Below are 25,370 nucleotides of genomic sequence, written 5' to 3' on the forward strand. Positions count from 1 at the left end.
CGATATAAATGTATTATTAAAACATAAATATTTGTGTAAACGTTAACAAAACCCATTTCCTAGATGTTATCTTAGCAGATGTTGAATGTATTTGAAGTCATATATGCCCAGTCCTGACACTTAAAGGGTCAGGCGCAATGTGGGCAGCCCTTCCTTAAGTACAGGGGTCCTTGGAGTACTTTCCGCTAACAAAGCAGCGTCTAAAATGTCGGGAGAGGTTTATCTCCTGTGGCTCCTCTCTTTATTACAAACGGTGAGTTTATTAAACTCTTAATAATAATGTTGTAGCTTTGGGGAGTGGTATTTGAGTAGCAGAAAGGGATGTTTCAGATGTTTCAGATGTTCATCGTTACGTTCAGTGTTTGCCGCTTTGCCCGGAGCCTCAAAATGACGTGGCTTAAACCTGAGAGCTGCGTTTAGAAAGTGAAGCTGTGTTTGTTTATACCATGTTTAAAATATGTTACAACTAACTGGTAGGTCAAATCGTCCGTGTTGACGGAGAAGGACAATTCTTATTTACGACTGATGGTGTTCAAAATGTGCATATCAAATCTGTTCTGTAAAGGAGACACAGACACACAGACACACACACACACACACACACACACACACACACACACAGCCTTTTATTATATTAATTATACACCTGAAGTTACCTACAAGACGAGAGCTGTCCACATATATTTAAACATTTCTATATTATCATATTCTAGAGTAGCCTACTCTAGTTTCCTGAATCTTGAAACCGAAACAAGTTTGACCCACATTGATTACACATTGAATGTCATCCATACACCATGAATCATCCTGTTAATGATTTAATGTGTTGATTACCTGTAAGCCCACATTCCCACAACACGGTACATTATATCACACAAGAACAGTGCTGACATTATTAATGAACAAGTTGCCCTTAAAATATAGAAATCTAGTTAGTAAGTAAACGCCAGCCATTTACAGCAGTTTCTGAATTTAACATTATTTTCTATCTAAGCATATTAATTGTTCTTTTTTCTGTTAGTCATAGGACTTAAATAATACATTGACAGGCATGCCATTTTGTAGTATTGTCATTTAAGCATGTTTTATTGGTTGATACAGCATTATTTGATAATCCTCAATTATTTAAAGGACTACATACATATGGCACAGTAATAGTGTCATATCACAGTTAAAGTGTCATATCACAGTAATAGTGTCATATCACAGTAATAGTGTCATATCACAGTAATAGTGTCATATCACAGTAATAGTGTCATATCAAAGTTAAAGTGTCATATCACAGTAATAGTGTCATATCACAGTTAAAGTGTCATATCACAGTTAAAGTGTCATATCACAGTAATAGTGTCATATCACACAGTAATAGTGTCATATCACAGTTAAAGTGTCATATCACAGTAATAGTGTCATATCACAGTAATAGTGTCATATCACAGTTAAAGTGTCATATCACAGTTAAAGTGTCATATCACAGTAATAGTGTCATATCACACAGTAATAGTGTCATATCACAGTTAAAGTGTCATATCACAGTAATAGTGTCATATCACAGTAATAGTGTCATATCACAGTTAAAGTGTCATATCACAGTTAAAGTGTCATATCACAGTAATAGTGTCATATCACACAGTAATAGTGTCATATCACAGTTAAAGTGTCATATCACAGTAATAGTGTCATACCACAGTAATAGTGTCATATCACAGTTAAAGTGTCATATCACAGTAATAGTGTCATATCACAGTAATAGTGTCATATCACACAGTAATAGTGTCATATCACAGTTAAAGTGTCATATCACAGTAATAGTGTCATATCACAGTAATAGTGTCATATCACACAGTAATAGTGTCATATCACAGTAATAGTGTCATATCACAGTTAAAGTGTCATATCACAGTAATAGTGTCATATCACAGTAATAGTGTCATATCACACAGTAATAGTGTCATATCACACAGTAATAGTGTCATATCACAGTAATAGTGTCATATCACAGTAATAGCGTCATATCACACAGTAATAGTGTCATATCACAGTAATAGTGTCATATCACAGTAATAGTGTCATATCACAGTTAAAAGTGTCATATCACAGTAATAGTGTCAAATCACAGTAATAGTGTCATATCACAGTAATAGTGTCATATCACACAGTAATAGTGTCATATCACAGTAATAGTGTCATATCACAGTTAAAGTGTCATATCACAGTAACAGTGTCAAATCACAGTAATAGTGTCATATCACAGTAATAGTGTCATATCACACAGTAATAGTGTCATATCACAGTTAAAGTGTCATATCACAGTAATAGTGTCATATCACAGTAATAGTGTCATATCACAGTTAAAGTGTCATATCACAGTAATAGTGACAAATCACAGTAATAGTGTCATATCACAGTAATAGTGTCATATCACACAGTCATAGTGACAAATCACAGTAATAGTGTCATATCACAGTAATAGTGTCATATCACACAGTAATAGTATTATATCACACAGTAATAGTGACAAATCACAGTAATAATGTCATATCACTCTAATAGTGTCATATCACAGTAATAATGTCATATCACACAGTAATAGTGACATCACACAGTAATAGTGTCATATCACACAGTCATTGTGACAAATCACAGTAATAGTGTCATATCACACAGTAATAGTATTATATCACACAGTAATAGTGACAAATCACAGTAATAGTGTCATATCACACAGTAATAGTGACAAATCACAGTAATAGTGTCATATCACACAGTAATAGTGTCATATCACAATAATAGTGTCATATCACAATAGTGTCAAATCACACAGTAATAGTGTCATATCACACAGTAATAGTGTCATATCACAATAATAGTGTCATATCACACAATAATAGTGTCATATCACACAGTAATAGTGTCATATCGCAATAATAGTGTCATATCACACAGTACTAGTGTCATATCACAGTAATAGTGTCATATCACAGTAATAGTGACAAATCACAGTAATAGTGTCATATCACACAGTAATAGTGTCATATCACAATAATAGTGTCATATCACAATAGTGTCAAATCACACAGTAATAGTGTCATATCACACAGTAATAGTGTCATATCACAATAATAGTGTCATATCACACAATAATAGTGTCATATCACACAGTAATAGTGTCATATCGCAATAATAGTGTCATATCACACAGTACTAGTGTCATATCACAGTAATAGTGTCATATCACAGTAATAGTGACAAATCACAGTAATAGTGTCATATCACACAGTAATAGTGTCATACCACACAGTAATAGTGACATCACACAGTAATAGTGTCAAATCACAGTAATAGTGTCATATCACAGTAATAGTGTCATATCACAATAATAGTGTCATCACACAGTAATAGTGTCATATCACAATAATAGTGTCATTTCATACAGTAATAGTGTCATATCACAGTTAAAGTGTCATATCACTCTAATAGTGTCATATCACAGTAATAATGTCATATCACACAGTAATAGTGACATCACACAGTAATAGTGTCATATCACACAGTCATAGTGACAAATCACAGTAATAGTGTCATATCACACAGTAATAGTATTATATCACACAGTAATAGTGACAAATCACAGTAATAGTGTCATATCACACAGTAATAGTGACAAATCACAGTAATAGTGTCATATCACACGGTAATAGTGTCATATCACACAATAATAGTGTCATATCACACAGTATATATATCACAGTAATGGTGTCAAAGTACAGTAATAGTGTCATGGCACACAGTACTTAGTGTAATATTGGACATCACACACTAATAGTGTCATATCACAGTTATAGTTTCATGTCACACTCAATCCTTTCTATTTTGTCCTTTTCTCTTTCTCTGTTATTTTTCCTCCTTCATTCAGCTTTCGGCGTACGGCGCCGACCTGTCTTCTGAAGCATGCAGAGAGCTGGGCTTCTCAAGCAACCTGCTGTGCAGCTCCTGTGACCTACTCGGGGAGTTCAGCCTCACCAAGCTCCAGCCTGACTGCGGGCAGTGCTGTCAGCAGGAGGCCCAGATGGAAGCGCGCAAGGTAAGAGTAACAACTGAGCTCAGAAAAGTGCTGAACAGGGAGTGATAACCTGTTTAGATTCAGTCCCAGTGAGGAGTGTCGTTTACAAACATGGCGAATAGTGAAAAGAAACAAGGTCAACGAAAGTGCATGCTGTAGTATGATTAATAGAAAAGCATGTTGTTATTTTTGGCTGCATGACTGAAAGTTGACAATTTTGATGACACCCAAAATATATTTTATTGACTGTGGGGTCCTTTGCTGTCATTTTTGCTGAATTTAAACCGACAACAAGCTCCTATGTGGATTTTAGTAGCACCCAGGGGACCTCCCTGTCAGACTGTGTCACATTTATTGACATGATAACACCCACAAGTCTTTGAACTGCTACTGAGACAACCTGGTTGAAGACACACATTGCAGCTGTGCATCAGCTCCGAGCTGCCACACACAAACTCTGTCACTGTCTGTCTCAGTCTTTCTCTCTGATCTTTCGAGGCGGTGCTCCTTAACCGCAGCCCAACACTCCCCATGGGGCCCAAGTTTTGCAGTAACAACCCCGCTGTAACCAGTTAGGAGGTGTTAGCAAGGGCTCAATGCTCTGGTGATTACAGCAGGTTCAAAATGGAGTCCCTGCTGGGCTCTGACGGATAAACACTGAGTCAACCGATGGCAGGAAAACAATGTAATTTTTCTTTGATTAAGCAAAGCCCCCAGAGCGTGTGTGGTATCCTAGCAACAGCACCTTGGAAAAGGGGAGCATGCACCTCATTACACCTCCTGATGATAACTCTGTCTCAGATAGGCACTTAGCGCAGTGATTGCTCTGCTTCCTCCTCACGATTTGAGGGAAAATGTCAGTTAGACGAGCGATTGGCTGTCTCCAGCTGCACTCTAAGGAGAGCAGCACAAACGACAATGTCACTAAGCACACTTTCTCCTTCGACGGCAACAATTATCTGCCTTGAGAATTCTTTCTCTCTCACTATTGGTATCAGTGCCGTGCCATTAAACCCTCTGAGAAATGTCTTATTCTGCAGCCTGGCCGATTAGTGGGTTTCACTGAGCATGGAGGGCTTTTCAGTCACATTTCTGTAAAAGTGTGCTTCTCTGCAGAGCACCCTGTGCATAGCAGCACCTCAGCTTTCAAAGGTGCCACTGTACAGTATCTTTCTGCAGAGCAGTAAAACCTTTCTGAGAGTTTTGAAGACAGTGTACAGATTAAGACGAGAACTGTTTTAACCTTTAAACCTTTTCATTCTAATAGGTTAGGTTTGATGATATTCTTCAAAACAGCAATAAGCTGATCATGCTAACTTAGCTTTACCTGTGTTACATGATACAAGAGAGCTCCAGTGTCACACAGCAAGGGATTAGTATTATTATGAACACTTTAAAAATGGGCGGCTGTGGCTCAGTTGGTAGAGTCGTCGCCTCTCAACCGGTGCTACAAGGTCGAGGGTTCGATCCCCAGCTGGGCAACATGTCCGATGTGTCCTTGGGCAAGACACTTAACCCCGAATTGCTCCCGCTGCTGGCACCGAGAGAAACATTAACGACCATGAGTCACCAAAAATGTAGTTTAATGAGTTTGGAAGATAACATAACAATTAGGTGGTCTTTTAGAACAGCTAGGGATGGAAGCCCCCATTTAAGTTAAAGAAAAGTCTTCAGAGGATGTCTGACTTGATGCCTTCAGCGTGTTTGAAATGATTACATAACCTAATCGATTTTGAAATGATTAAATGTGTGGTTATATTTCATCAAAGCTTGTTTTTCTTGTAAGCCTTGTTACATGTCAGGTTGATTTGTAGTTATAATTCTGACTTCTATCAGCTTCTGCCAGCAAGGTTTTAGGATGTTTCAAAGTAACAAAGAGAAGAGACACCATGGATTGGAGTTGATTAGAAAGTCAAACTTTCATGTTTTATTTTGGTTTTCAAATCGCTGATCGACGGGAGGTTGAGCTCACCAGGAGCGTTTTGAAATGATCTGATGCTTCAATGAGTCCAGTCAGAGTGTTTCTGTCATTTGTTTCCTGCTCTCTGGAGAGTCGCGTCTCTGCTCTGTTTGCTCAAATGAAAAGCACGGAAATTGAATTTCAGCAGAGCCGGATTGTTTACAGGGAGAACCCGTGAGGAGAGGAGTTGGGGAGAACATCTCCGCTTTGAAAGCTGGATCAAATTTGCTGTGTGAACCTGACACGCCAAGCTGTTAACCGCTCTCCAGCAGAGCGTCGTCTTGAAATACTGCAACGACACTCCAATTTCCTCTAACTTATTGTATATTGGTGCTCGGGTTTGATTACAAGTGAGCTCCACATAAACCGCCATCCATCAGCTCGGCTCCATATGCACAGGCTCACGGTTTAATGACCCCGAGGAGTCGCCTGGACACGTTTATGAATCGGTCCGCCTGAATCCAATTACTCCTCCAGGGCAGGAGTCTTACCTCCGTGTCCTCATGTGCTTCCTTACATTGTGTTTCTTTGCACACAGCTCTACGCCGGGGCCATCCTCGAGGTGTGTGGATGAAAACTGGGGAGGTTCCCTCAAGTCCAAGGTGAGTTCTCCACTGGAACCTTTTCTGAAATACAGAAACAGCTTAGTCCTGAATCTGAACTCATGCTCTCTGAGACTCTCCTCCTCGATTTAATGGGTTTAAAGTGTGTTCCTCCTTCAGCGACCAACCTGTGTGCTTTGAACCAGATGGAGGTACATGTGACAACCAATTTACGTCAATCGGTATTTGCTGATTGTTACCCTGTTGATTCATATCAGCAAAGGATTTAGCATTCACAGATTGCACAGGATGACACATATCTGTTGCGATTGAAATACGGCGAGCTATAAGCCCCATGAGTTATCTCACTGTAAGGTTTCTGCTTTTGGAAACAAATGGCTCAGACGGGGAAATCAGTAGCAACAAAAATATACATTCGGTAAGCAAGAATCACATTAGATTTTAAATCAGCTAAATTGTTATTTTGACAATAACATCAGCATCAGAGCTATTTTTCTCAATCAGTGCATTCCCAGTGTGCAACAGTAGATACAGCCATAAAATAATGACAACAAAGAAAACACAATAATAACACAACACTGACCTTCACCTTCACAAGACTCTTTTTAACCTCCACACTCCCACTTAGGTCTTCTTCTAAATTCCACTTAACAAGCAGGATTTCTCCTGAAGTCGTTTTCAGATGATGTAAGGTCAATCATGTAATAGAGTATGTAAAAGATCTGGTCGTGTAAAGTGCTTTGACCCATCTCAAGCACAACTCATTTTAAACGGTTTGATGTCAAAAAAGTAAAAAGAAAATGAAGAACAGATTTGTTGTGTTTTGTGCAGATGTGTCTGAGGTCAGAACTTGTTAAGAGCTTTTGAAGTGCTTCTATCACCTGTTCCTCCGGAGCAGACCTCCCATCTCAGTGTAACATTTGGTTAATTCAGTGTCAGGTTACGTTGACGGGGGTGGGGGGGGGGAAGACGTCTGTCTGTGCCATATGGCTGTCGTTTGTTTGCTTCGGCTGGAGCCGTCCTGTGTTCTCAACTGTCTGCGCCGCTGTTAACGCTGCATTCTCAGGAGGTTTCGCAGTTGTCACTAATTACAAAACTCAGTGCTAAAAAAGAGAGGCTGATTGAGTGATTGATGAATCGTCATTTTGTCTGACCGGCGTGTTTTATTTTTTTATCTGCTCAGCTTTTGTCAGGAGCGAGAAGCCAAAGACGTTCAAAGGTCTTCAGATCAAGGTAGGTGTGATGAACTGTGTTGTGATGCTGTGATGAACTGTGTTGTAATTAGACACATTCAGCTTCATCTGGAAACAGATCACATTATCTCAAAGAAGATGCCTTTCCAATATTTCTCTGCATATTCTTCAGTTGTATTGAGGGCAAACCTGCCGTCCTAACACATCCCTCCCTCTTTTTCTCTCTTTCCCACTCGCCCCCTCCCACCCTGCAGTACGTGAGAGGCTCAGATCCTGTGCTAAAGCTTTTGGACGATAACGGGAACATGGCTGAGGAGCTCAGCATCCTCAAGTGGAACACAGACAGCGTGGAGGAGTTCCTGAGTGAGAAATTAGAACGGATATAGACATGAGAGACCAACCTTTTTTGTTTGTTTAATTTTATAGTTAAAAAGTCGGTTAAACCAAATTACAAACCCGCTAATGTAATCTAGCCATGCAGATACTTTCTGGTTAAAGTGCTTAGGTTAACAGATTTGTCTCCCAGATTTCTGTGTCAATCTTCAGAGACATTAAATTACTCTTTGTGGTGTTCTCAGCTCAGAAAAATGATCATCCAAATATTCAGCATTAGGTCTTTTTTTCTACCAGAATGAGTGTCCTTGTTACTAAAGAGTAACCCCATTACTGGTGTTCAGTGGAATAATATTCTGCATAATAAATATGTTCAATGAGAGACACTCATTCTAGAAATCATGGCAGCAGAAGATCACATTTTAAATTTTGTTTCAGATTCATCCCTACTGAAGTTTTTTGGGGGCAGAAATCTCACCAAACAATTCTTAACCATAGATATCTGCATGGCTGTGGACAACTAGAGGAGCATTAGAAAATGTTCATTTGTAAAACGGCTACGTTGTTTACCGGTTTGTACACAAATCTGCCTTGATGGATGGTGGTTAAATTTCTGCTGTAATGACTGTTTTGTATCAGAAAAATGTGAATCTCTTGTCTAAATTTGACCAAATAAGATATGTGAGTGTGAAAAGACACACTCGCAGAGCACACCCAGAATATTGATCCAACGTCAGAGATAAATCAAATCAAATCATGGCTCCATGAGTTTAGAAAAAGACTACTCTGCACATCATGAAGTTTTTTTTTCCTGTCTGATATTCTTGTATATCTGTTTTTTTTATAACGCTCATAATGGTGACTGATGGGATTTGTAGTGAGAATGAGTCCTAGTTGCTCTCCACATGCAGGAGTGTACTGAAGCACACGTTAGTGATGACCTCACAGTAAACCAGAGCCTGGAATGTGACGTCTGATGTATGTTTGTGTTTATCTGAACCTCCCGCCCTGAAGAGAAACTGGATTTATTGAGGATGCTTGTTTTTTTTGAGCGAGTGAGGTGACAGTTTAAATATGCAACAATAAACAAAGTCTGAAGGTAATTCTGTTGACGGGTGCTTTTTTTTTTTTTGTCTTTAAAGCATATTCAAATCTTTATTGTTGTACAGCTGACTGCACCGGTTTAAGATGTTTCTCTGACACTCAGGCCCAAGAGATGGATTTGCTGACATCTAGTGGTCAAACAACATTACAGCAGGGTGCTGCAACAGGTGGCCAGCCTGCCTACAAGAAGACAAAAGGAGTGAGAGAAAAAACCCCTAGGGAAGTGGATTACTCTGGTAAAATAATATAACTCCTAAATGAAAACAGTGTATATATATATATATATATATTTAAAAAGGCTTCGTTTACTCTGTTTTCTTAAACTGTCTTTTTCAAATGTAAAGAAATATATTTTCTCACTTCCTTACATACCTCATGATGGTTTCCTGCACCATAGATTAGTCTGACTCTTACCACGTGTTCTCTAAACAGCAAGGGAAAAAAAACATTTGATAGACCTTTTTGAGTAGGAGGTTGAAATTTCTGGATTTGATTGTATAGATTATCTGTCTTGCCGCTCTCGGGTTGATCCTCACCCAGGCTTGTTTGGGTGTTTCATAGATTTGTGAGAAACCTTTCAGTAACCGAAAAGCAAAAAGGAACACATGAAAAGGTGCAACATAAGCCGTTAGATACACGTTTGAAAAAGCTTGCTCATCTACATCATGAGCATTAAGGGAGTGGTTATGTGGGCTTTAAGTGGTTTCATTTGGGTCCATCTTCATCATTTGCTCCCTTTACAAATGCATTCCCCTGAAATCCCTTAAATTCAGACTGCCAAATATAAACAACTAGAGATAACAAACAGTGCAGGGCTCAATGTGTATATGTCAAAGCATCAAACATCACTCAGCAAAACCAGAAGTAATGTAAGCCCAGCACCAGAATGAAATAGAAAGCTCTGTCGGCTACATGGGACACAAAGCGCCACTGCTAATGCAAACACTGATAAGAATGAACTCATCAACACCAAGACTTTGAGGATGACAGAAACGACAGAGTAAAGTGAGTTTTTTGTTTCCATTCGATCTTTGTGAAATAATGTTTATTTATTCTAAAGAGTCCTTACTATTTTTCAGTTTTCTGAAAGAACTCTTGTTCACTGTTTGTTTTTTTTCTGGCGGCTTCTAGGTGTAAAACCAACAGGTACCGGCTGCTCTCATCATCCTTCTTGGTTTAAAAGATTATTTGCAAAATTAAAGAAAAAGGTCCGCACACTGTTCAGCTCCTAAAGGGCCATTTTGGCAATGGTTGGATCTACAAGATCTTCCTCAGGCCAGGTTTGGTTTTCTCTTTTGCTAAATATTATTCTAATACGATGCACCAAATATATTCAGAGAGAACATTGAACTATGTTGTGTACACATCTTTAATAGACCCAATGCGAGACCAGATGAACAGATCAAATGAGACCTATCATTGCCCCATAACCACAAGTAGTGACTAACTCCTGAACTTAGAACTTCCCAATCTACCTGCTGTATCATTATTTCTATTATCACGGAAAACAGAACAAAGGCTCTTTTGAGAGCAGAAACTGGAACACAAACAAACCCGACAGCATCACAGTGAAGTCGACTTCTCTCTGGTCACAGTTTGTACCGGTTGTACTTTTAACACCTGAACTTAAGGGGGCTTTTCTTTGCGTAAATACGAGAGTCTTGTCCTACCTGAGGAGCCCAGGATGAGTTTGGGGCTATGAGTGAATCTCGGGGATGGTGGTCTCACAGTCCTAAACAAGAGTCAACATATCCTCCTGCTGGTCTTTGATGGGCCACTTGTTCTTGGCAATAGCTGCACTAATTAAGCCCAGAAGGAGTCCGCTGTCTGTATCCATTCAAAAGACTAATAGAAGCTAACTAATACTTGAGGTGTAGAAGAACCAAATCAAAAGGTGAGCTGATGTATGAGCAGAAAATGAAAAGTGACACATCGTACTGATGGAAGTGCTCAGAGGAGGTGGCGGGGTGCAACCTGGCTCATGCACGGGTTGGACTATGTTGTGCAGAGAGTTGTGGTGGTGAAGGATGCACCAGGTACCAACAGTTTGAAAAACAAAGGAAACAGAATCGATGGACTTTTGGGGGACACCCTCACAGTTATTCCACAGTTGTCCGACATGCTTAACATCACGGATGAAAACGCTCTGCAGCGCTGCACAAAGACATGAAACAACATACGCAGCGTGCAGTGGAGAGATGAGGCAAAATTGTGGAGGAAGCCAAAAAGACTCAGCAAATGGAGACCCTCAGGTGTGACAGGACTCAAAATGTTGAATGACAGAAACAGACTCAAGGGCCCGCTTTAATTGTGTGACGAGCTGTAATGTCAAATCTTTTTCACATTAACAGTGAGGAGAGAGAGGTCAGGGTCATGAACACAGCTGCTTGAACAGACCCTTAGATGAATAAAGAGTTGGTGTTTTACCCAAGGACACTTCAGCAGCAGATGTTTAGGGAAAACTCTGACCAAGGTTTAAGGTCATGAACACATCATTAAAAACTCCTGATTCATGTCCAGTCAAGGACATTATTTCATCCGTCCTCAGGTAAAATGAAACGTGAAAATACATCCTGGAAATGACCGGAATCAAGACTTGTCATACACTTGGACTTAATCCATTGATTTCAATAACAGGGCTCACTTCCTCTTACTTACTGTGAAACAAACAACACTAATAAAGTTCATTCAACTTTGTAGACTCTTGGGAGGAGAGAACATTTATTCTTTCTTATCGTGCCTCTGGCTGTGGTTCCCGCACTCACACATACAGACAAACAAAACTCACACGGGGTGAACATTTTAATCTAGTTTAGTTTTTCAGTTGAGTAAAATGGCTTACAGGACGAATATCATTTCAATATGTCAGCTTGTTTGAATAACAGCTTGAATTAGGGAACAAAGGGACACACTGCTTTGACTGTCATCTTCCTCCAGGTATTAATACAGGTGATGTCTGAAATAAAAGGACAATTAAGGAAAACCTTTGCTGGTTATGTAAGATGTTAAGAAACAGATTCAAAAGAAACATTAAAAACAGGCCTGCACATTGAGACAGACACACTGAAGAACACAAGTGTTACTGCCTATGTGTAACAACGTAAGAATAAAAAAGGGGAACATTTGACTTCATTATGTGTTTACTGAAAATAATGTCATGAACACCTTTTTTCTTAAATATCCAATCATTAATACACGTTATATGTGAGCCTCATTTATTTTATTTTGGACTGTTTCAAATGTATTTTTTCTCAAAACATTAAAAAAGGTTTTTGGAAATTTTCCAAAATCTGTGTTCTGCATTTAGACTAAAGAGTTATGTATGAACTTGTTGTTTCTTTGGGGCTCAGCAGTAGGCTAAGAAAAAAGCAACATCTGGCATTTTGAGATGTATTAAATATATTTCTAAACACATAGTCTCTGATACTCCGTTACACTTTATTTAGCCCGGGTCTTTGGCATTGTAAATGTCGAAGGTCTGTATGCAAACTTTTCAACGCCTTTCCAAGTGTGTCCCGCCTGTCACACGCTGGAGCCGGCTGAGGAGTACGAATCCATGCCGCTCTTGGTCATCCCTCCAGGGAAGAGAATATACGCTACCTGAGGCTGTAAACTGGGGGTAGACCAGGCGCTACAGTTACACGGAACCACATATCCCGGGCCAGAGGGGGACGGGTGGGTGTGAGTGTGGGTGTGCTGTCCGGGGCAAGCCAGACCCCCAATTCCCCCAGTCTGGTATCCAAAGGTGTGCGCGCTGAAGGGCAGAGCGCCGGCAGCCAGAGTGTGCGGGACAGCTCCGCTGCTGAACTGCGCCACCGGTTCCAACAGGGAGAATGATGAAGAGGAGGATGAAGAGGAGGGAACCAGAAGAGCTCGGGCTTTATCCCCGGGGACAAGAAAGGAGTCCATGGAAAATCCCTTCAACTGCTCCGCTGCGTCTCCGAGCAAAGAGGGCAGGGGGAAAAGGAATCGGTCCCTCTTCAGGAGGCTCTTGGGTTTTCTCCGGGGTCGGTACTTGTAGTCCGGGTGTTCCTTCATGTGCTGAGCCCGCAGCCTCTTGGCCTCGTCGATGTACGGACGTTTCTCTAGGTCGGAGAGCAGCTTCCACTCCGCGCCGAGCCTCTTGCTGATCTCAGAGTTGTGCATCTTTGGGTTTTCCTGGGCCATCTTTCTCCTCTGGCCTCTGGACCAAACCATGAAGGCGTTCATCGGTCTTTTGATGTGATCTAAGGGTTTTGCCATTTCAGAAAATGTCACGCAAATCAACAAAACACAGATCCTACTTTAAAGATGTCACCTCTCCAAAAAAGCGCATGGTCCACTCGTGCGTAAAAGGAAAATTGGCGAAGGATTCTTAAAGATAGGCTCAAATTTCAGAATAACTTTTAGTGTCTTTGGTAAGAAAAAAATAAAGGAGAAGACAAGATGTTTCCTATTTACTGAAGTATTTGAACAAAGTGGAACTAAAAAGCACATAAAGTGCAAAGCTACGGCACATGAATGGGAGTCACACAGGAGCAGGTTGGAAGCTTGTTATGGATGATGCTCGGCATGTCAGCCACTCTTCTCCACACCGCTGTCACGGCGGGCAAAGCCAATGGGAATGAGAGAGAGCACTAATCCCTTCACAAAAAGTGACTGTACATTTCTGAGGGACTCCCTCCTTCAACCCTTTACTGACAGCTCAGTCTCCAAAGATGCATAGCGGGCAGGAAACCGAGGAAGAAAGTCTATGATGCCTAATACATGATTGATTGATTGTATTTTATTTTTCATGCACACACAGTGCCCAATCCTCATGGGTTTATAAGACACCAGGATTTCAGTTGCAGTGGTTCAACAATTCATAGCATTACAGAAGTTGCATGCTCCTTTTAAACAGCTCAGTCTTAAATAGTGTATTCTGTCTTTTCTCGTAAGCTTTGCAGATAAAATCTGCTACATAAAAGGTTCCTCTTCTTTAGCACAACTAAAGTTTTTCATAATCATCCAACAATGTGTGTGGCGGCAGTAGCCTATCTGTAGGGACTTGAGTTGCGGTTCATGTCCCGGTGCGGACCAAGTCTAAAAATTGGTATGGTAGCTGGAGAAGTAGCAGTTTACTTCCTGAGGTGCCCTTGAGCGCTCGCTGTGAGCAGCCCCCTCACCCTGACAACTCTCCATTAGTGCATGTCCATAGGATGTTGGTGCATGTGTGTGCAGCATGTCTCAATACCAGAGTGTAAAACTGAATTTCCCCTCTTGATATTAATAAAGTATATCTTAATCTTAATCTTAAATAAGAATAAAACAACATTAATGGAAGAAATGTTTCTAAAAAGTACGTCCCTAACGGCATTACAGATGGGTTAGTAAAACAGAAAATTCTCAATTTCACCTAACTCAACAACACATGACTGAAATAACTCAATTAATATACTAATACAAGCAGGACATAGAAGGTAAAGGATTTTTGAAAGAGTTGTGGAAGATGCCCTGCAGCTCATTACATGCCTCATTAAGAATTACACAAGTCCTCTTAAGAAGTCAGAAGAAGTTGCTGGAACATCCGTCAACAAAAAAACAAGGTTGTAGCGTGAGCCAGGAGACCCCATAATCATAAAGATGGTCTTAATGAAGTTACTAATTTGATTAACTGAACATTGAGCACGTTTTCAAAGGAAATGCTCTGAAAAGCAAAAACCCAAAACAAACAAACAAAACGGCACATTATTACCCAATTATTTATTACCCAATGTAAGGTTCTGAATTAGAGCTGCAGTTATCAGGTGTCACTTATTCAATGAATCTGCTGCTTTTCTGATCATTGATTCAAATCTTCCAGTCCTTTTTTTTTTTCGAATTTCAGCCCTCCTTAATGTGAAAACATTTAGGTTTCTTCATTCTCAAAAGAGAGTATAATTAGGTTGCGTGCAAAGTAACATAAAGACGGTATCTTTGGCTTGGTAATCAACACATACTTCTTGAGCCGTATCTACGTTTTTTTCAAGGCCCTTCCAAATCTGCCAGGGAGAAAACTTTGGAAAACAGGCTGAAAATTCATATTCAGACTTTAAGTTTTAGAGGTGTCTTCCTGTATTATTTCAAGATATTTTGAAATCATCTTTTTTAGATGAGAGCTGAAGAGAGACAGGAAATGTTGGGAGAAGGGAGTTGGGGATGACATGCAGCAAAGGGCCGAGGTCGGATTCGAGCCCAATGCTGCTGTGATGAGGACTGTGTGCATACGACGTGCAACATAACCGCTAGGATATCCAGCACCCCAAATATAAGAGGTTTCTCTTAGTGTAGAATGTTTGTCCTCTAAACTTGCAAAAATTGTAAATCCCCTCTTAAATACAGAAGGTGTCGACCATGCATCATTGGACTAATACTCTTGACTCACCTCAATCTTTGTTTGCAAAATCTCTTTTTTAAAGCTCGACCCCAAACCTGACACAATCCCTCATTAAAATTCCTCCCCATGATGCCGAGATAAGATTTCTAATACGAACCAATATGTTTTCAAGCAGCTCTACAAAATCGATACATCACCTCTATGATTTTCTTTCCCCGGCTGGTTGTTACGGTTTTGTTAATGAAGGTATTTTATCAGATTGAATCTGTGATTCAGCCAACTGTTGGTTATTGGAATAACATAGACAGAGAGCTGTCTAAGTATAACTCAAGATTAAATGACTTTGTGTTTTTTGTTTTTTTTACTCAGCTTCTCTGAGTGAATGAAGTGTCTTCATTCAATACCATTGGTGGTCTGAGTGGAAGCTCCCAGGCCTCTCTAAGGCACAGACATGTCTTCAACAAAAATAATTATTACCATGACAGAAACATGATGTGTTTCTTAATCCACAGAGCGGTGCTGGTTAGATGAAGCTCTGGGTTTAGGTTGTGGTAGCAGAGATAAACTTAGATATCAGCGCACCAGCAAGGAGGAGGCCTTTCTTTCATTTACCTCCCACTACCGGAGGCACGGTGGGCCTCCTCCAGGGGAAAATAAATGGACATAAAAGATCCAGAGGTGCACGTCGCATCAGTGCTGGAGGTGATAAGATGTTTCCAGAGAGTGTTTTTTCCTCCGGGTTTTCACCAAGCAGACCGGCCGGAGGGATAAAGTGATTGGCAGCGGGGGTCAGACAGTTGATCTGTGTCCTCATAGCTGTGCTGTTATCTGCTGCTGTGTAGGTTCAGGCCTGGCACGCAGGAGGAACTCACCACCACACAGAGACAATGATGAGTTCAATGGAGGAAAGCCTGCACACTTAATCCACGCTACAAAATATTTCAATAATCACAACATTTGTCACTATCCATGGATCCTCTTCAGGTGAACACTGAAAAGTAGGCCAAAAAGCTGCATGATGGCAACTCCTCCCCCCCCAAAAAAAGATAAACATCCACAAACAATTCTTTAGATTGAAAGAAAAATGTACAATTGTAAAAATGTTTTACAAAAGCCAAAATCACTAAAGTCTGATGAAATAGTTCAGAAAGACAAGCAGCAGCAATCCACACTGCCTTCATCTGGGAAATGATGAAGCTAGTGGACCAGAAAAGACAACTTCCTTTTAAAACAGGTCATATCTGTACATCATTCTCAGACCACGTTTATGATAAATAGCCTCACACTACATTTCAAACTATGTCATTTTCTTCTTCTACATTTGTGTACAGATGTGAGTCCATGTTTTTAAAAATGTGACATGTAGATGGGAAAAACCCCATGTGATGTGCAGTTTAACAAAGGAGCCCCTTTTTGCCCGAGCTTAAAAGAGTGAGGAGAAAGACAGTGACAACATCAGAGAACCTGAAGAGCAGCGTGGAGAAATCTGTTTATCACAAACGAGAACTATCGTTTGTTTTTATCCCACTCAGACATTTCAGCTTTTTTGTCGTTGCGGAAAAACAGAATCTGTTTTTGTGTGTACTTTTCATTGTTTGGTGTGACTTCTAAGAAAGGGCAGCATTTCAGCTCTGGAGAGATGGGGAGGGTGAGTGGGTGGTGGATGTGGAGAGAGGGGGAGAGGGTGGGGGGTGGGGGGGACCGAGTAATAAGAAAAACTGCCAGCAGCACAAAATGGCCGTCATAATCCGGTTATCCCCAGGGCTCTAAAGATACTGGTCCTCTCCTTAGGAGTCTATCTTTTCTTCTTATGTCAAAACTGTCCTCCATGCACTCAGGTGGATTAAGGAGTCACACTGTAGAAAGAAATTGACAGGTACAGAAAGACCTGGGGGTGAAAAGGAAATGAAAGACGACACAGGGAAGCAGGCTGGGCGCCCAGGCCTGGGGTGTGTGCCAACGTCCAACAAGAAAAGAATCTATCAAGTCAAGGATGGAGAAAAAAATGCTGATGTTTCCTACTAATTTACTGTATTGATTACCCGAGTAATTATTGGCAGAGCTGTTTACGTATCCTAAATAAACTTGTGTTCACTGGAGATCAATCTTTGTCAAGCTGAAGTCATTTCAAGCATACAAGTACAATGTTGACCTGATGTATTTGCAAAGGTCACTTTCCCTCTGACGTTACGCTCTGGAGGGGAAGCTAAAATGCTGTTATTATGCTGCTCAAGGTGTTCCAAGTTTGCAAATCTTATAAACGTAGGGAATCTTACAGATATGTAATTGATAAGTAGTTCGAAAGACAATTCATAATGAATCAGGCAGGTCACAGGTTCTTTTTTCAACAGATGTCAAATGGGGTACCAACAGCTAACTGACAACGGCTAACATTAGCGTTCCACTCCAGTCGTTCTTAGCCAAAATTAACATTAGGTAGCTCGCTATACCTTTGGCTAGCTCACATTACCATTGTCAGGTCTCTTGAGTGACAGCGAGATCACAATGTGGCATCTGGCATGTTCAACATGTTTGCTTTTGTTAAGTGGCATATATGCCATTAGTTCATGGGCTAGTGACATGGCCAATGGCATACCACCAGGGGGCCAGCGACATGTACTGCGCGACTGTCACACTGGTACCAGACTGTCACACCGGTACCAGACTGTCACACTGCTACCAGACTGTCACACTGCTACCAGACTGTCACACCAGTACCAGACTGTCACACTGCTACCAGACTGTCACACTGCTACCAGACTGTCACACCAGTACCAGACTGCCACACCAGTACCAGACTGTCACACCGGTACCAGACTGCCACACCAGTACCAGACTGTCACAACGATACCAGACTGTCACAACGATACCAGACTGCCACACCAGTACCAGACTGTCACACCGATACCAGACTGTCACACCGATACCAGACTGCCACACCAGTACCAGACTGTCACACCGATACCAGACTGTCACACCAGTACCAGACTGCCACACCAGTACCAGACTGTCACACCAGTACCAGACTGTCACACCGATACCAGACTGTCACACCAGTACCAGACTGCCACACCAGTACCAGACTGTCACACCGATACCAGACTGTCACACCAGTACCAGACTGCCACACCAGTACCAGACTGTCACACCGATACCAGACTGTCACACCAGTACCAGACTGTCACACCAGTACCAGACTGTCACACCAGTACCATCTTCCTCCACCAGGATGCATATGTAAATTGATACCAGTGGTCTTGCTCTACAGTATATAATCAACAAATAAATTGATAAACCAATCATTTGTGTTGCAGTCCTTCATCACTGTAAACACTTCACGTCCCTTTGTTGCAGTCAAAAGAGTTAAATGAGGAATAGCATCTCTCTTAACGTTGATATATTCATCAGATTTGCTAAATATTGATTTTGCATACTAGTATAGTATTTGTATGTATACCAGAGCTAGCACTATCTTCATGATGAACACAGTCAGAGGTAGGCAAAAGATTTGGAAAAATAAAGGAATTGTTGATACCTAAATAAGTGATTAAGTAGGTTTTGGCCAGAGGAGACAGACTTTTTTGTTTTTAATTGAAAGCTGGGGTGGTTTTGTGGGTATGCTCAGTCTCCGTCAGGTTTTATAGTTTGTTTTTCTCTTCTGCACATCAGCATGGACTCACACTCCCATTCCTACACACTGGAATCACTTCACTGTATGCTAGTGAACTGATTAATGGGTTTCCATCTTATTATGTGAAAAGTTCAGATGCACTCATACTTCAAATTTTGTCATTTCAGCTCCATATAAATACAGCCCCCTAAAAAAAACTGCATTCAAGTCCCAAAAGAGTTTCTGACACTTCTGAGCGGTCCATAAGGAAACATTTCAGGGGGAAAATCCTGGAGATTTTCAGAGCTCTGTGGAGGGATTTCACTAAATCTTGTGCTTATTCTCATGATACTTAGGAAAAGTAAAGCTGGTTTAATATCTTTCCTCTGACACATTGATGCTGGAATATGCTTTGGCTGGGGTGCAGATAGCTTCAATCCCCGGAGGTTGTGAGTCTTCTGCCTGCCACTACGCTTTCATACAGCCCCATCTAAACTAAATTAATACACTTCCCAAACATCTGAGGATAAACCTGAGGGCCACATTACTGCAGCAGCCCCCCTATCAGCAGGCTTGTAATACAACCGAGTCAGCAGTCAATGAGATACATTTGCAACCAGGCATTTGTCAGCGACTCAGAGCCACAGAGGCAGAGATTTAAAATGTCCTGCAGTAAATTAAGTGCTGCTTGAGAAGTGAAAGGTGCCGGCTAAGCAGGCGGCTGCTTTACTTTAAATGACATCCTGGTTAAGGAGGTGATGATGGGGTGAATATGGAGGCGTAGGGAAACTGAACCAGGGGCTACAAGTTGGCGCTCACTTTTTTTTTTTTTATCATGCCTCTCAGGCATTTAACACATTTTGAAGCTAAATATGATCTCTGAATACTTGACTCTGATGTTAAAAATGGACATAATCTGAACACATGACAAACTTTTTACACTGTACTGATGTTGACTGTGCGTCTTTTAATGCCCGAGTTACACACTTAAGTGATCTGACTCAGAATCTGTGACGTTTCTGAAAGACACAAGTGGAGTTCAAAGTGTAAGAACCATTTTAAAGTAAGTACTTGGACTTATTATCTTGTTACAATGAGCTTTACGAGGTTCATTGTGATGGTTCTGTTTGGTTTTGGTTTAGCTGTAGGGTTTTTTGTAATTGTTCTCTCTTTCCTTCTCTTTCTCCACCTCCCCTTTCTGTTTCCTTTCTCCTGCAGGTATGTGAGTGGCGGGGTGGCTGGCTTCTCCACTTAGCAACAGACGAGGCACACCTGGCTCCACTCAACTATCATCTTTTCTATAAAAGCCTGTATTCACTCCACTACTCTTCCAGATAAGTCAGTCTTGTTCGGTAGTGTCTCCAAGTGACCATTCCTGTGATTTATTGAGCTGCATATTTCACAGTGTGTTTTTGAGCTCTGGATGTTTTTTTGTTCTTACCTGTATTTTCTTGTGTTCAGGTACTCCGGTGTGCCTCGCTGTTCTCCAGTTACTTCGCCTGAGTTTCCTGCGTCACTTTGTGGATTATTTTTCTGGCCAGCCAGCTCCCTGCCTTCATTGCCTGCTCTTTAGAACATTAAACAGTTTTTTTTTTACATTGTATACCTGTGCCAGTCTGTGCTTTGGGGTTTGATTTAAACTGAAACCTTAACATTCATATCATGGCTAATAATTAGGAAGCAGAACAACTCAGCTTGATCAGAGAGGGGGGAATGATCTGCTGTGAAGAGACAGGATAACAGGAGTTAAATTAAAATGAGGAATCATTTTGTTTGGTTTAGATTCTGTTAGATTTTTATTTTATATTGTCAATATTTGAATTTAAGTTACTGGATTGATAACAAATCATGTCTGGTTTACACTCATACCATAAGCAGTCATTTGGAAAATATTTTTAACCAAAGCAAATTACGGTGTAATTTCATGTGTTCAAAAAAGATTGTATTATGTATTTCTATAATGTATAATATCAAACTTATCACGAACGTTCTGATAATTTAGTTTTTATCAAACCTAAAGCAGCAGTCCATTTATACACACAGAAATCACTAACTGAATGAATACTATGAAATGATTAAAGGTATACTTCACCCATTTGCATAAAGCTTTGTATCATTAGAAACCTGGTAGTATTTTTGAATGGTCGTGCATCCCGCCCTCATTCCCCCTGAGATGGGAAATCTTTGTATTTCTACATCTGAAAAGGAGCTTCCGATGACGCAAAAATATTAGTTTTGCGTCATCGGAAGCTGTTGTGGTTAGCGGGGTGAAACTACAACGCTAGTTCCTCATATTTTCGACCACTGAAGCTACAGACCAATCACAGATCAGTGGGTGGGACCTCACTCCCAGAATTGAAACTCAACGTCCGCCATATTGCTTGAAAGCTATGCTAACAGGCTCTATGGAGAAATCTGATAATGGCAAAAAATATAAATATAGCGGTGAGACGGCTGCTGCCGACAGGCTGGTCTTGCTGCAGCCGCTGACCGGCTTGTCGGCAGCAGCCGTCTCACTGCTACATTGCTGGCCGAGGCATAAGGCCTGCCTGTTGGCGGCGGTGAGGACAAGGAGCCGGGGCCGGCTCGAGCTGGGGCGGACTGGTAGAGTCTGTTTTCTGTCAGGAATTTCCAAGATGCCAATTCCTTCTGGAAGAAATCTCGGAATCTGTTGAGGAAACAGCATTATGTGTTGAATAAATATGTCTGTAAATGTTTTTATTACTATATTTCTACTGCTATACTTTATATTTTGGAGAAACTGTACCGATCAAATTTCCCTCTGGGATTAATAAAGTATTTTGATTCTGATTCTGAACTAGAGGACCTTAGTGGGAGTGGCCTGCGGTGCTGTGCATTCTGGGATTTGGTGTCTTTTAGCCACATGAGCCAAAAATACACTTTCTGCCTTTTCCCAGCAAAGAAGGCACTAAATTCAAAATTGATTTCACATTTCTACTACATGACCCAATGTCAACACAGATTCATGTTTCAACGGGTGAAGTATCCCTTTAAAGAGAACTACAGAAGGGAGTAGTAAGTCAATAACAATATACCTTAAAGATAATGCTACTGTGACAAAACTAAACTCAATAATTGAGATTAATGTTTTGTTGATCCACATTTATTTAAACAATGTCAGATACATTTGAACATTCTTTACAAGGAAGTGGAAAAAGCATGAAATGTACAAAGAGGTGGAAGATCACCGGTATGGTCCATTAACTTTATCACTATTTATTTCTCTTGTGGATGAACGGGTTTATGGCATCCATTCAAGAGACTGGGGATTCTCATTCATAGCAGACCAGACACATTTAGCTTTCTTTCAAAAAAAAAAAAAAAAAAAAGGAGGGGGGGGCCTTAAAATATACATAAACCAGCCACAGTCTTCATAGTATGAACCTGTCTACAAATCACAGCATGGCGACATAAGAGGCTTATGGAAATAATGGACACAGTGTGGCTTCTGTGGCAATGATATGGTTGCTGTATCAGAATGGAAAAGAGATCGGTATTTACCGATATATCTTGTGGACCCCTGTTTAGTAGAGCAGTGGCTGTCCTGAATCAGACTGAAGAGGGGGGGGCAAGATGCTGTCACAACAGCATGCTCAGATACCAAGACAAAAGAAAGGCGTTAAGTGAACATGTATTTAAGTAATCTGATGCTTCTTGTACTCCACTGAAAAGACCCTGTGTGAAACAATAGTAAGTGTAAGGCCAGATGATTTCAACAAAGAAAATCTGAATGTGTTCAGATGTTATAAGTTATAAGTGGAATTCAAATTATTTGAAAGGAGCCTCAGACCCATTGAACCTTTGTGGGGATGAAAACATATCAGGCAACCTGACAATATAAAAACATACAGTAAAGCGTACGTAACTGGTATAATAACAATACAATCAGAAGAGAAAAAACAGTACACTCCCTACCTGTAGTACTGCCAACATCCACAAGATAGCAGTATAACAATGCAAATAGACCTAGTTCAGACCAGTTTGGCATCCAATATTTTAAGTGTTTAAGCGACAAAACATAAAGAAATATACCAAGAGCAAGTAAGTCTTGCCTACTGTTCTGGTAAGAAATTATAAAAAAAAAAAAAAAAGGAGGGCTCGTCCGGGATTTGAACCCGGGACCTCTCGCACCCAAAGCGAGAATCATACCCCTAGACCAACGAGCCATACATACATGCAGCCTTACAAAGTGACAACTTGTGTCTGTCTTTCTTAATTTCGTGCCGGCATATAATTACACTGGATTTCGGACGAAACCCAAGAGAAACAAGGCCAACACTGATGTCTAGGTAACATGCTAACCTAGCCCCTTACCTTTTATCCAGTTCGTTATGCTAACGTTAGCTTCCTGGACGCGAAGTGGAAATACATCCGGGCATCTTTCAAATTAGTTTAAAATGGCAATTAGCCCTTCTTCTTACACGAACTATTACGACAGACTGTCAGTAAACTGTCTCAACTTTTAATCCATGCACGGCTTTTCTGATTGGTTGATTATTATATATATATTATACGAAGACAAACCACCTGTTAGGAGATGTAGCTTATTAATTATCCTCCAATGTAAATACACAAAGAAGTCAACTTCACTTGCTTGTTGCACTGTTCACGGTAGTCACGATTGGGTGTTTATCAATATTATGACATAAAATGTAAGTTTAAATACTTGGTATGTTACTGTACATCACCGTCATCAGTTTAGATTGAACATTAGCACCCTCTGTTGGGTTATCATTGGAAAAGGTGGAGGAAAACTCCTTAGCTTTAACTCAATTTGAGCTTTTATTTTGAAACCTCAACTATTTTAAAACTGTCCTCATTGAAATAAAAGCCCACTTTACAATGTTGCTGTAAATATGAGTTTCAAGTTTAAACTCGTAATTGGATAGAAGGAGAGTCAGTGAGTCAGCAGGCCCTTTTAAGCATTTGTCTTTATGTCATAGAAAATAACAGTATACTTTTATCCTTTACAATAACTAGCCTATGTTCTATGTGCGCAAGTGTCTACAGCACCATGATAGAAAGCCATCATGCAAATTACAGGGACCCTGACAGGTTAAATGTACTCCTTCATTTCATTATTTACTCCTTTGCTTTTACCATTGTGCTGGGTTGTTGAGAGTAATTTGAGATTTTGGCACAAGTATGACATTTTCACACAGGTTCAGTGAGTCATTAGAAATAAAACATTTGTAAGTGTTTCACTGTATTTCAATAGTACTACAGTATTGTCAACAAATTTAAATGTTTTCCCAATCAGGGGGGTTAAATAAAGATTGTTATGTTGTTATTTTTAAGGTTGACAATTTTAACAACTAAAGTTGGACACTATTGCTAACTTCATTATGTTACTTGCTTCCTCTTTAGCTGCAGCACTATCCAGGTTGTGGGTATTGACTTTGAGTGTGAGAAAAAAACAAAAAAAGTAATGACCATGAATACTGTTTACCACAAGAGCATATGAAAATATAGATTTTCTTCAATATTATTTTAGTAGCCTATATAAGTGAAATCTAATACTTCTTAAAAAGTATTTGATTGTTTCATAATCTTTGGTGCAACCTCAGTTATGGTAGAGTTTCAAATTGTCATTCCTCTGAGCCACGTTAGAGTTGAAAATAAAGTACTTTATTATAATTTATAATATGTATCCATTGTAATTTGTAAACACATTGAGCATAAACTATTGAGCTTAACTGGTTCCAGGTTGGAACTAAGGTCGTGAAAATAAGAGAGGCTCAAACATAGAGAGGATCCATTGATGGTCCAGTATAGGGCTGTATCACAGGCTTAGCTATGAGTGGGCTTGGAGGACTAATATTGTGGTCCTTTAGATTGTTCCAGGTAGTCCCCAGCAATTCAGTTAAACTGTTATTCCATCCATTAAAGATAAAAAATCAGATAAAATCTTGTTTACTGCACATAGTTCTGTTTACATCTGGTCACTACTGCACATAGTTATGGTTACATCTGTTTACATCTGTTAGTCCGATCACTGTCCACTTATATCTACTCCTTTATATTTTGTATTTTTAAGTTAAGTTTAAGCTTTAAGTTGTATTTAAATTGACACTTTATATTTAGGTTAAAATGTTTTGTCTACCTGCACTGTTGTTAATTTACTGCTCTGAATTGCCCCCCGGGGACAAATAAAGTTTTTTGAATTGAATTGAATTCTAACAATAT

General features: G+C 40.1%; 2 protein-coding genes and 1 non-coding gene across 3 annotated transcripts; 1 reads left to right on the forward strand and 2 right to left on the reverse strand.

Moving 5' to 3' along the window:
* The first annotated feature begins 103 nt into the window (after nucleotides 1-103).
* On the forward strand, nucleotides 104-9,215 carry selenof (selenoprotein F). The gene is made up of 5 exons (XM_061043497.1): nucleotides 104-253; nucleotides 3,917-4,084; nucleotides 6,562-6,625; nucleotides 7,770-7,819; nucleotides 8,034-9,215. The coding sequence occupies exons 1-5, from the start codon at nucleotides 206-208 to the stop codon at nucleotides 8,163-8,165; spliced, it is 462 nt and encodes a 153-aa protein (XP_060899480.1). The 5' UTR covers nucleotides 104-205; the 3' UTR covers nucleotides 8,166-9,215.
* A 2,344-nt stretch (nucleotides 9,216-11,559) lies between these two features.
* On the reverse strand, nucleotides 11,560-14,045 carry LOC132978358 (transcription factor Sox-14). The gene has a single exon (XM_061043495.1). It carries the CDS (start codon nucleotides 13,456-13,458, stop codon nucleotides 12,739-12,741), a length of 720 nt encoding a protein of 239 aa, XP_060899478.1. The 5' UTR covers nucleotides 13,459-14,045; the 3' UTR covers nucleotides 11,560-12,738.
* Nucleotides 14,046-23,278: 9,233 nt separating this feature from the next.
* trnap-ugg (transfer RNA proline (anticodon UGG)) lies at nucleotides 23,279-23,350 on the reverse strand. Its single transcript has one exon. It is a non-coding gene; the product is annotated as a tRNA-Pro (tRNA).
* Between the last annotated feature and the right edge of the window lie 2,020 nt (nucleotides 23,351-25,370).

Source organism: Labrus mixtus, chromosome 8 (genome assembly GCF_963584025.1).
Source record: "Labrus mixtus chromosome 8, fLabMix1.1, whole genome shotgun sequence".
NCBI classification, from domain to species: domain Eukaryota; kingdom Metazoa; phylum Chordata; class Actinopteri; order Labriformes; family Labridae; genus Labrus; species Labrus mixtus.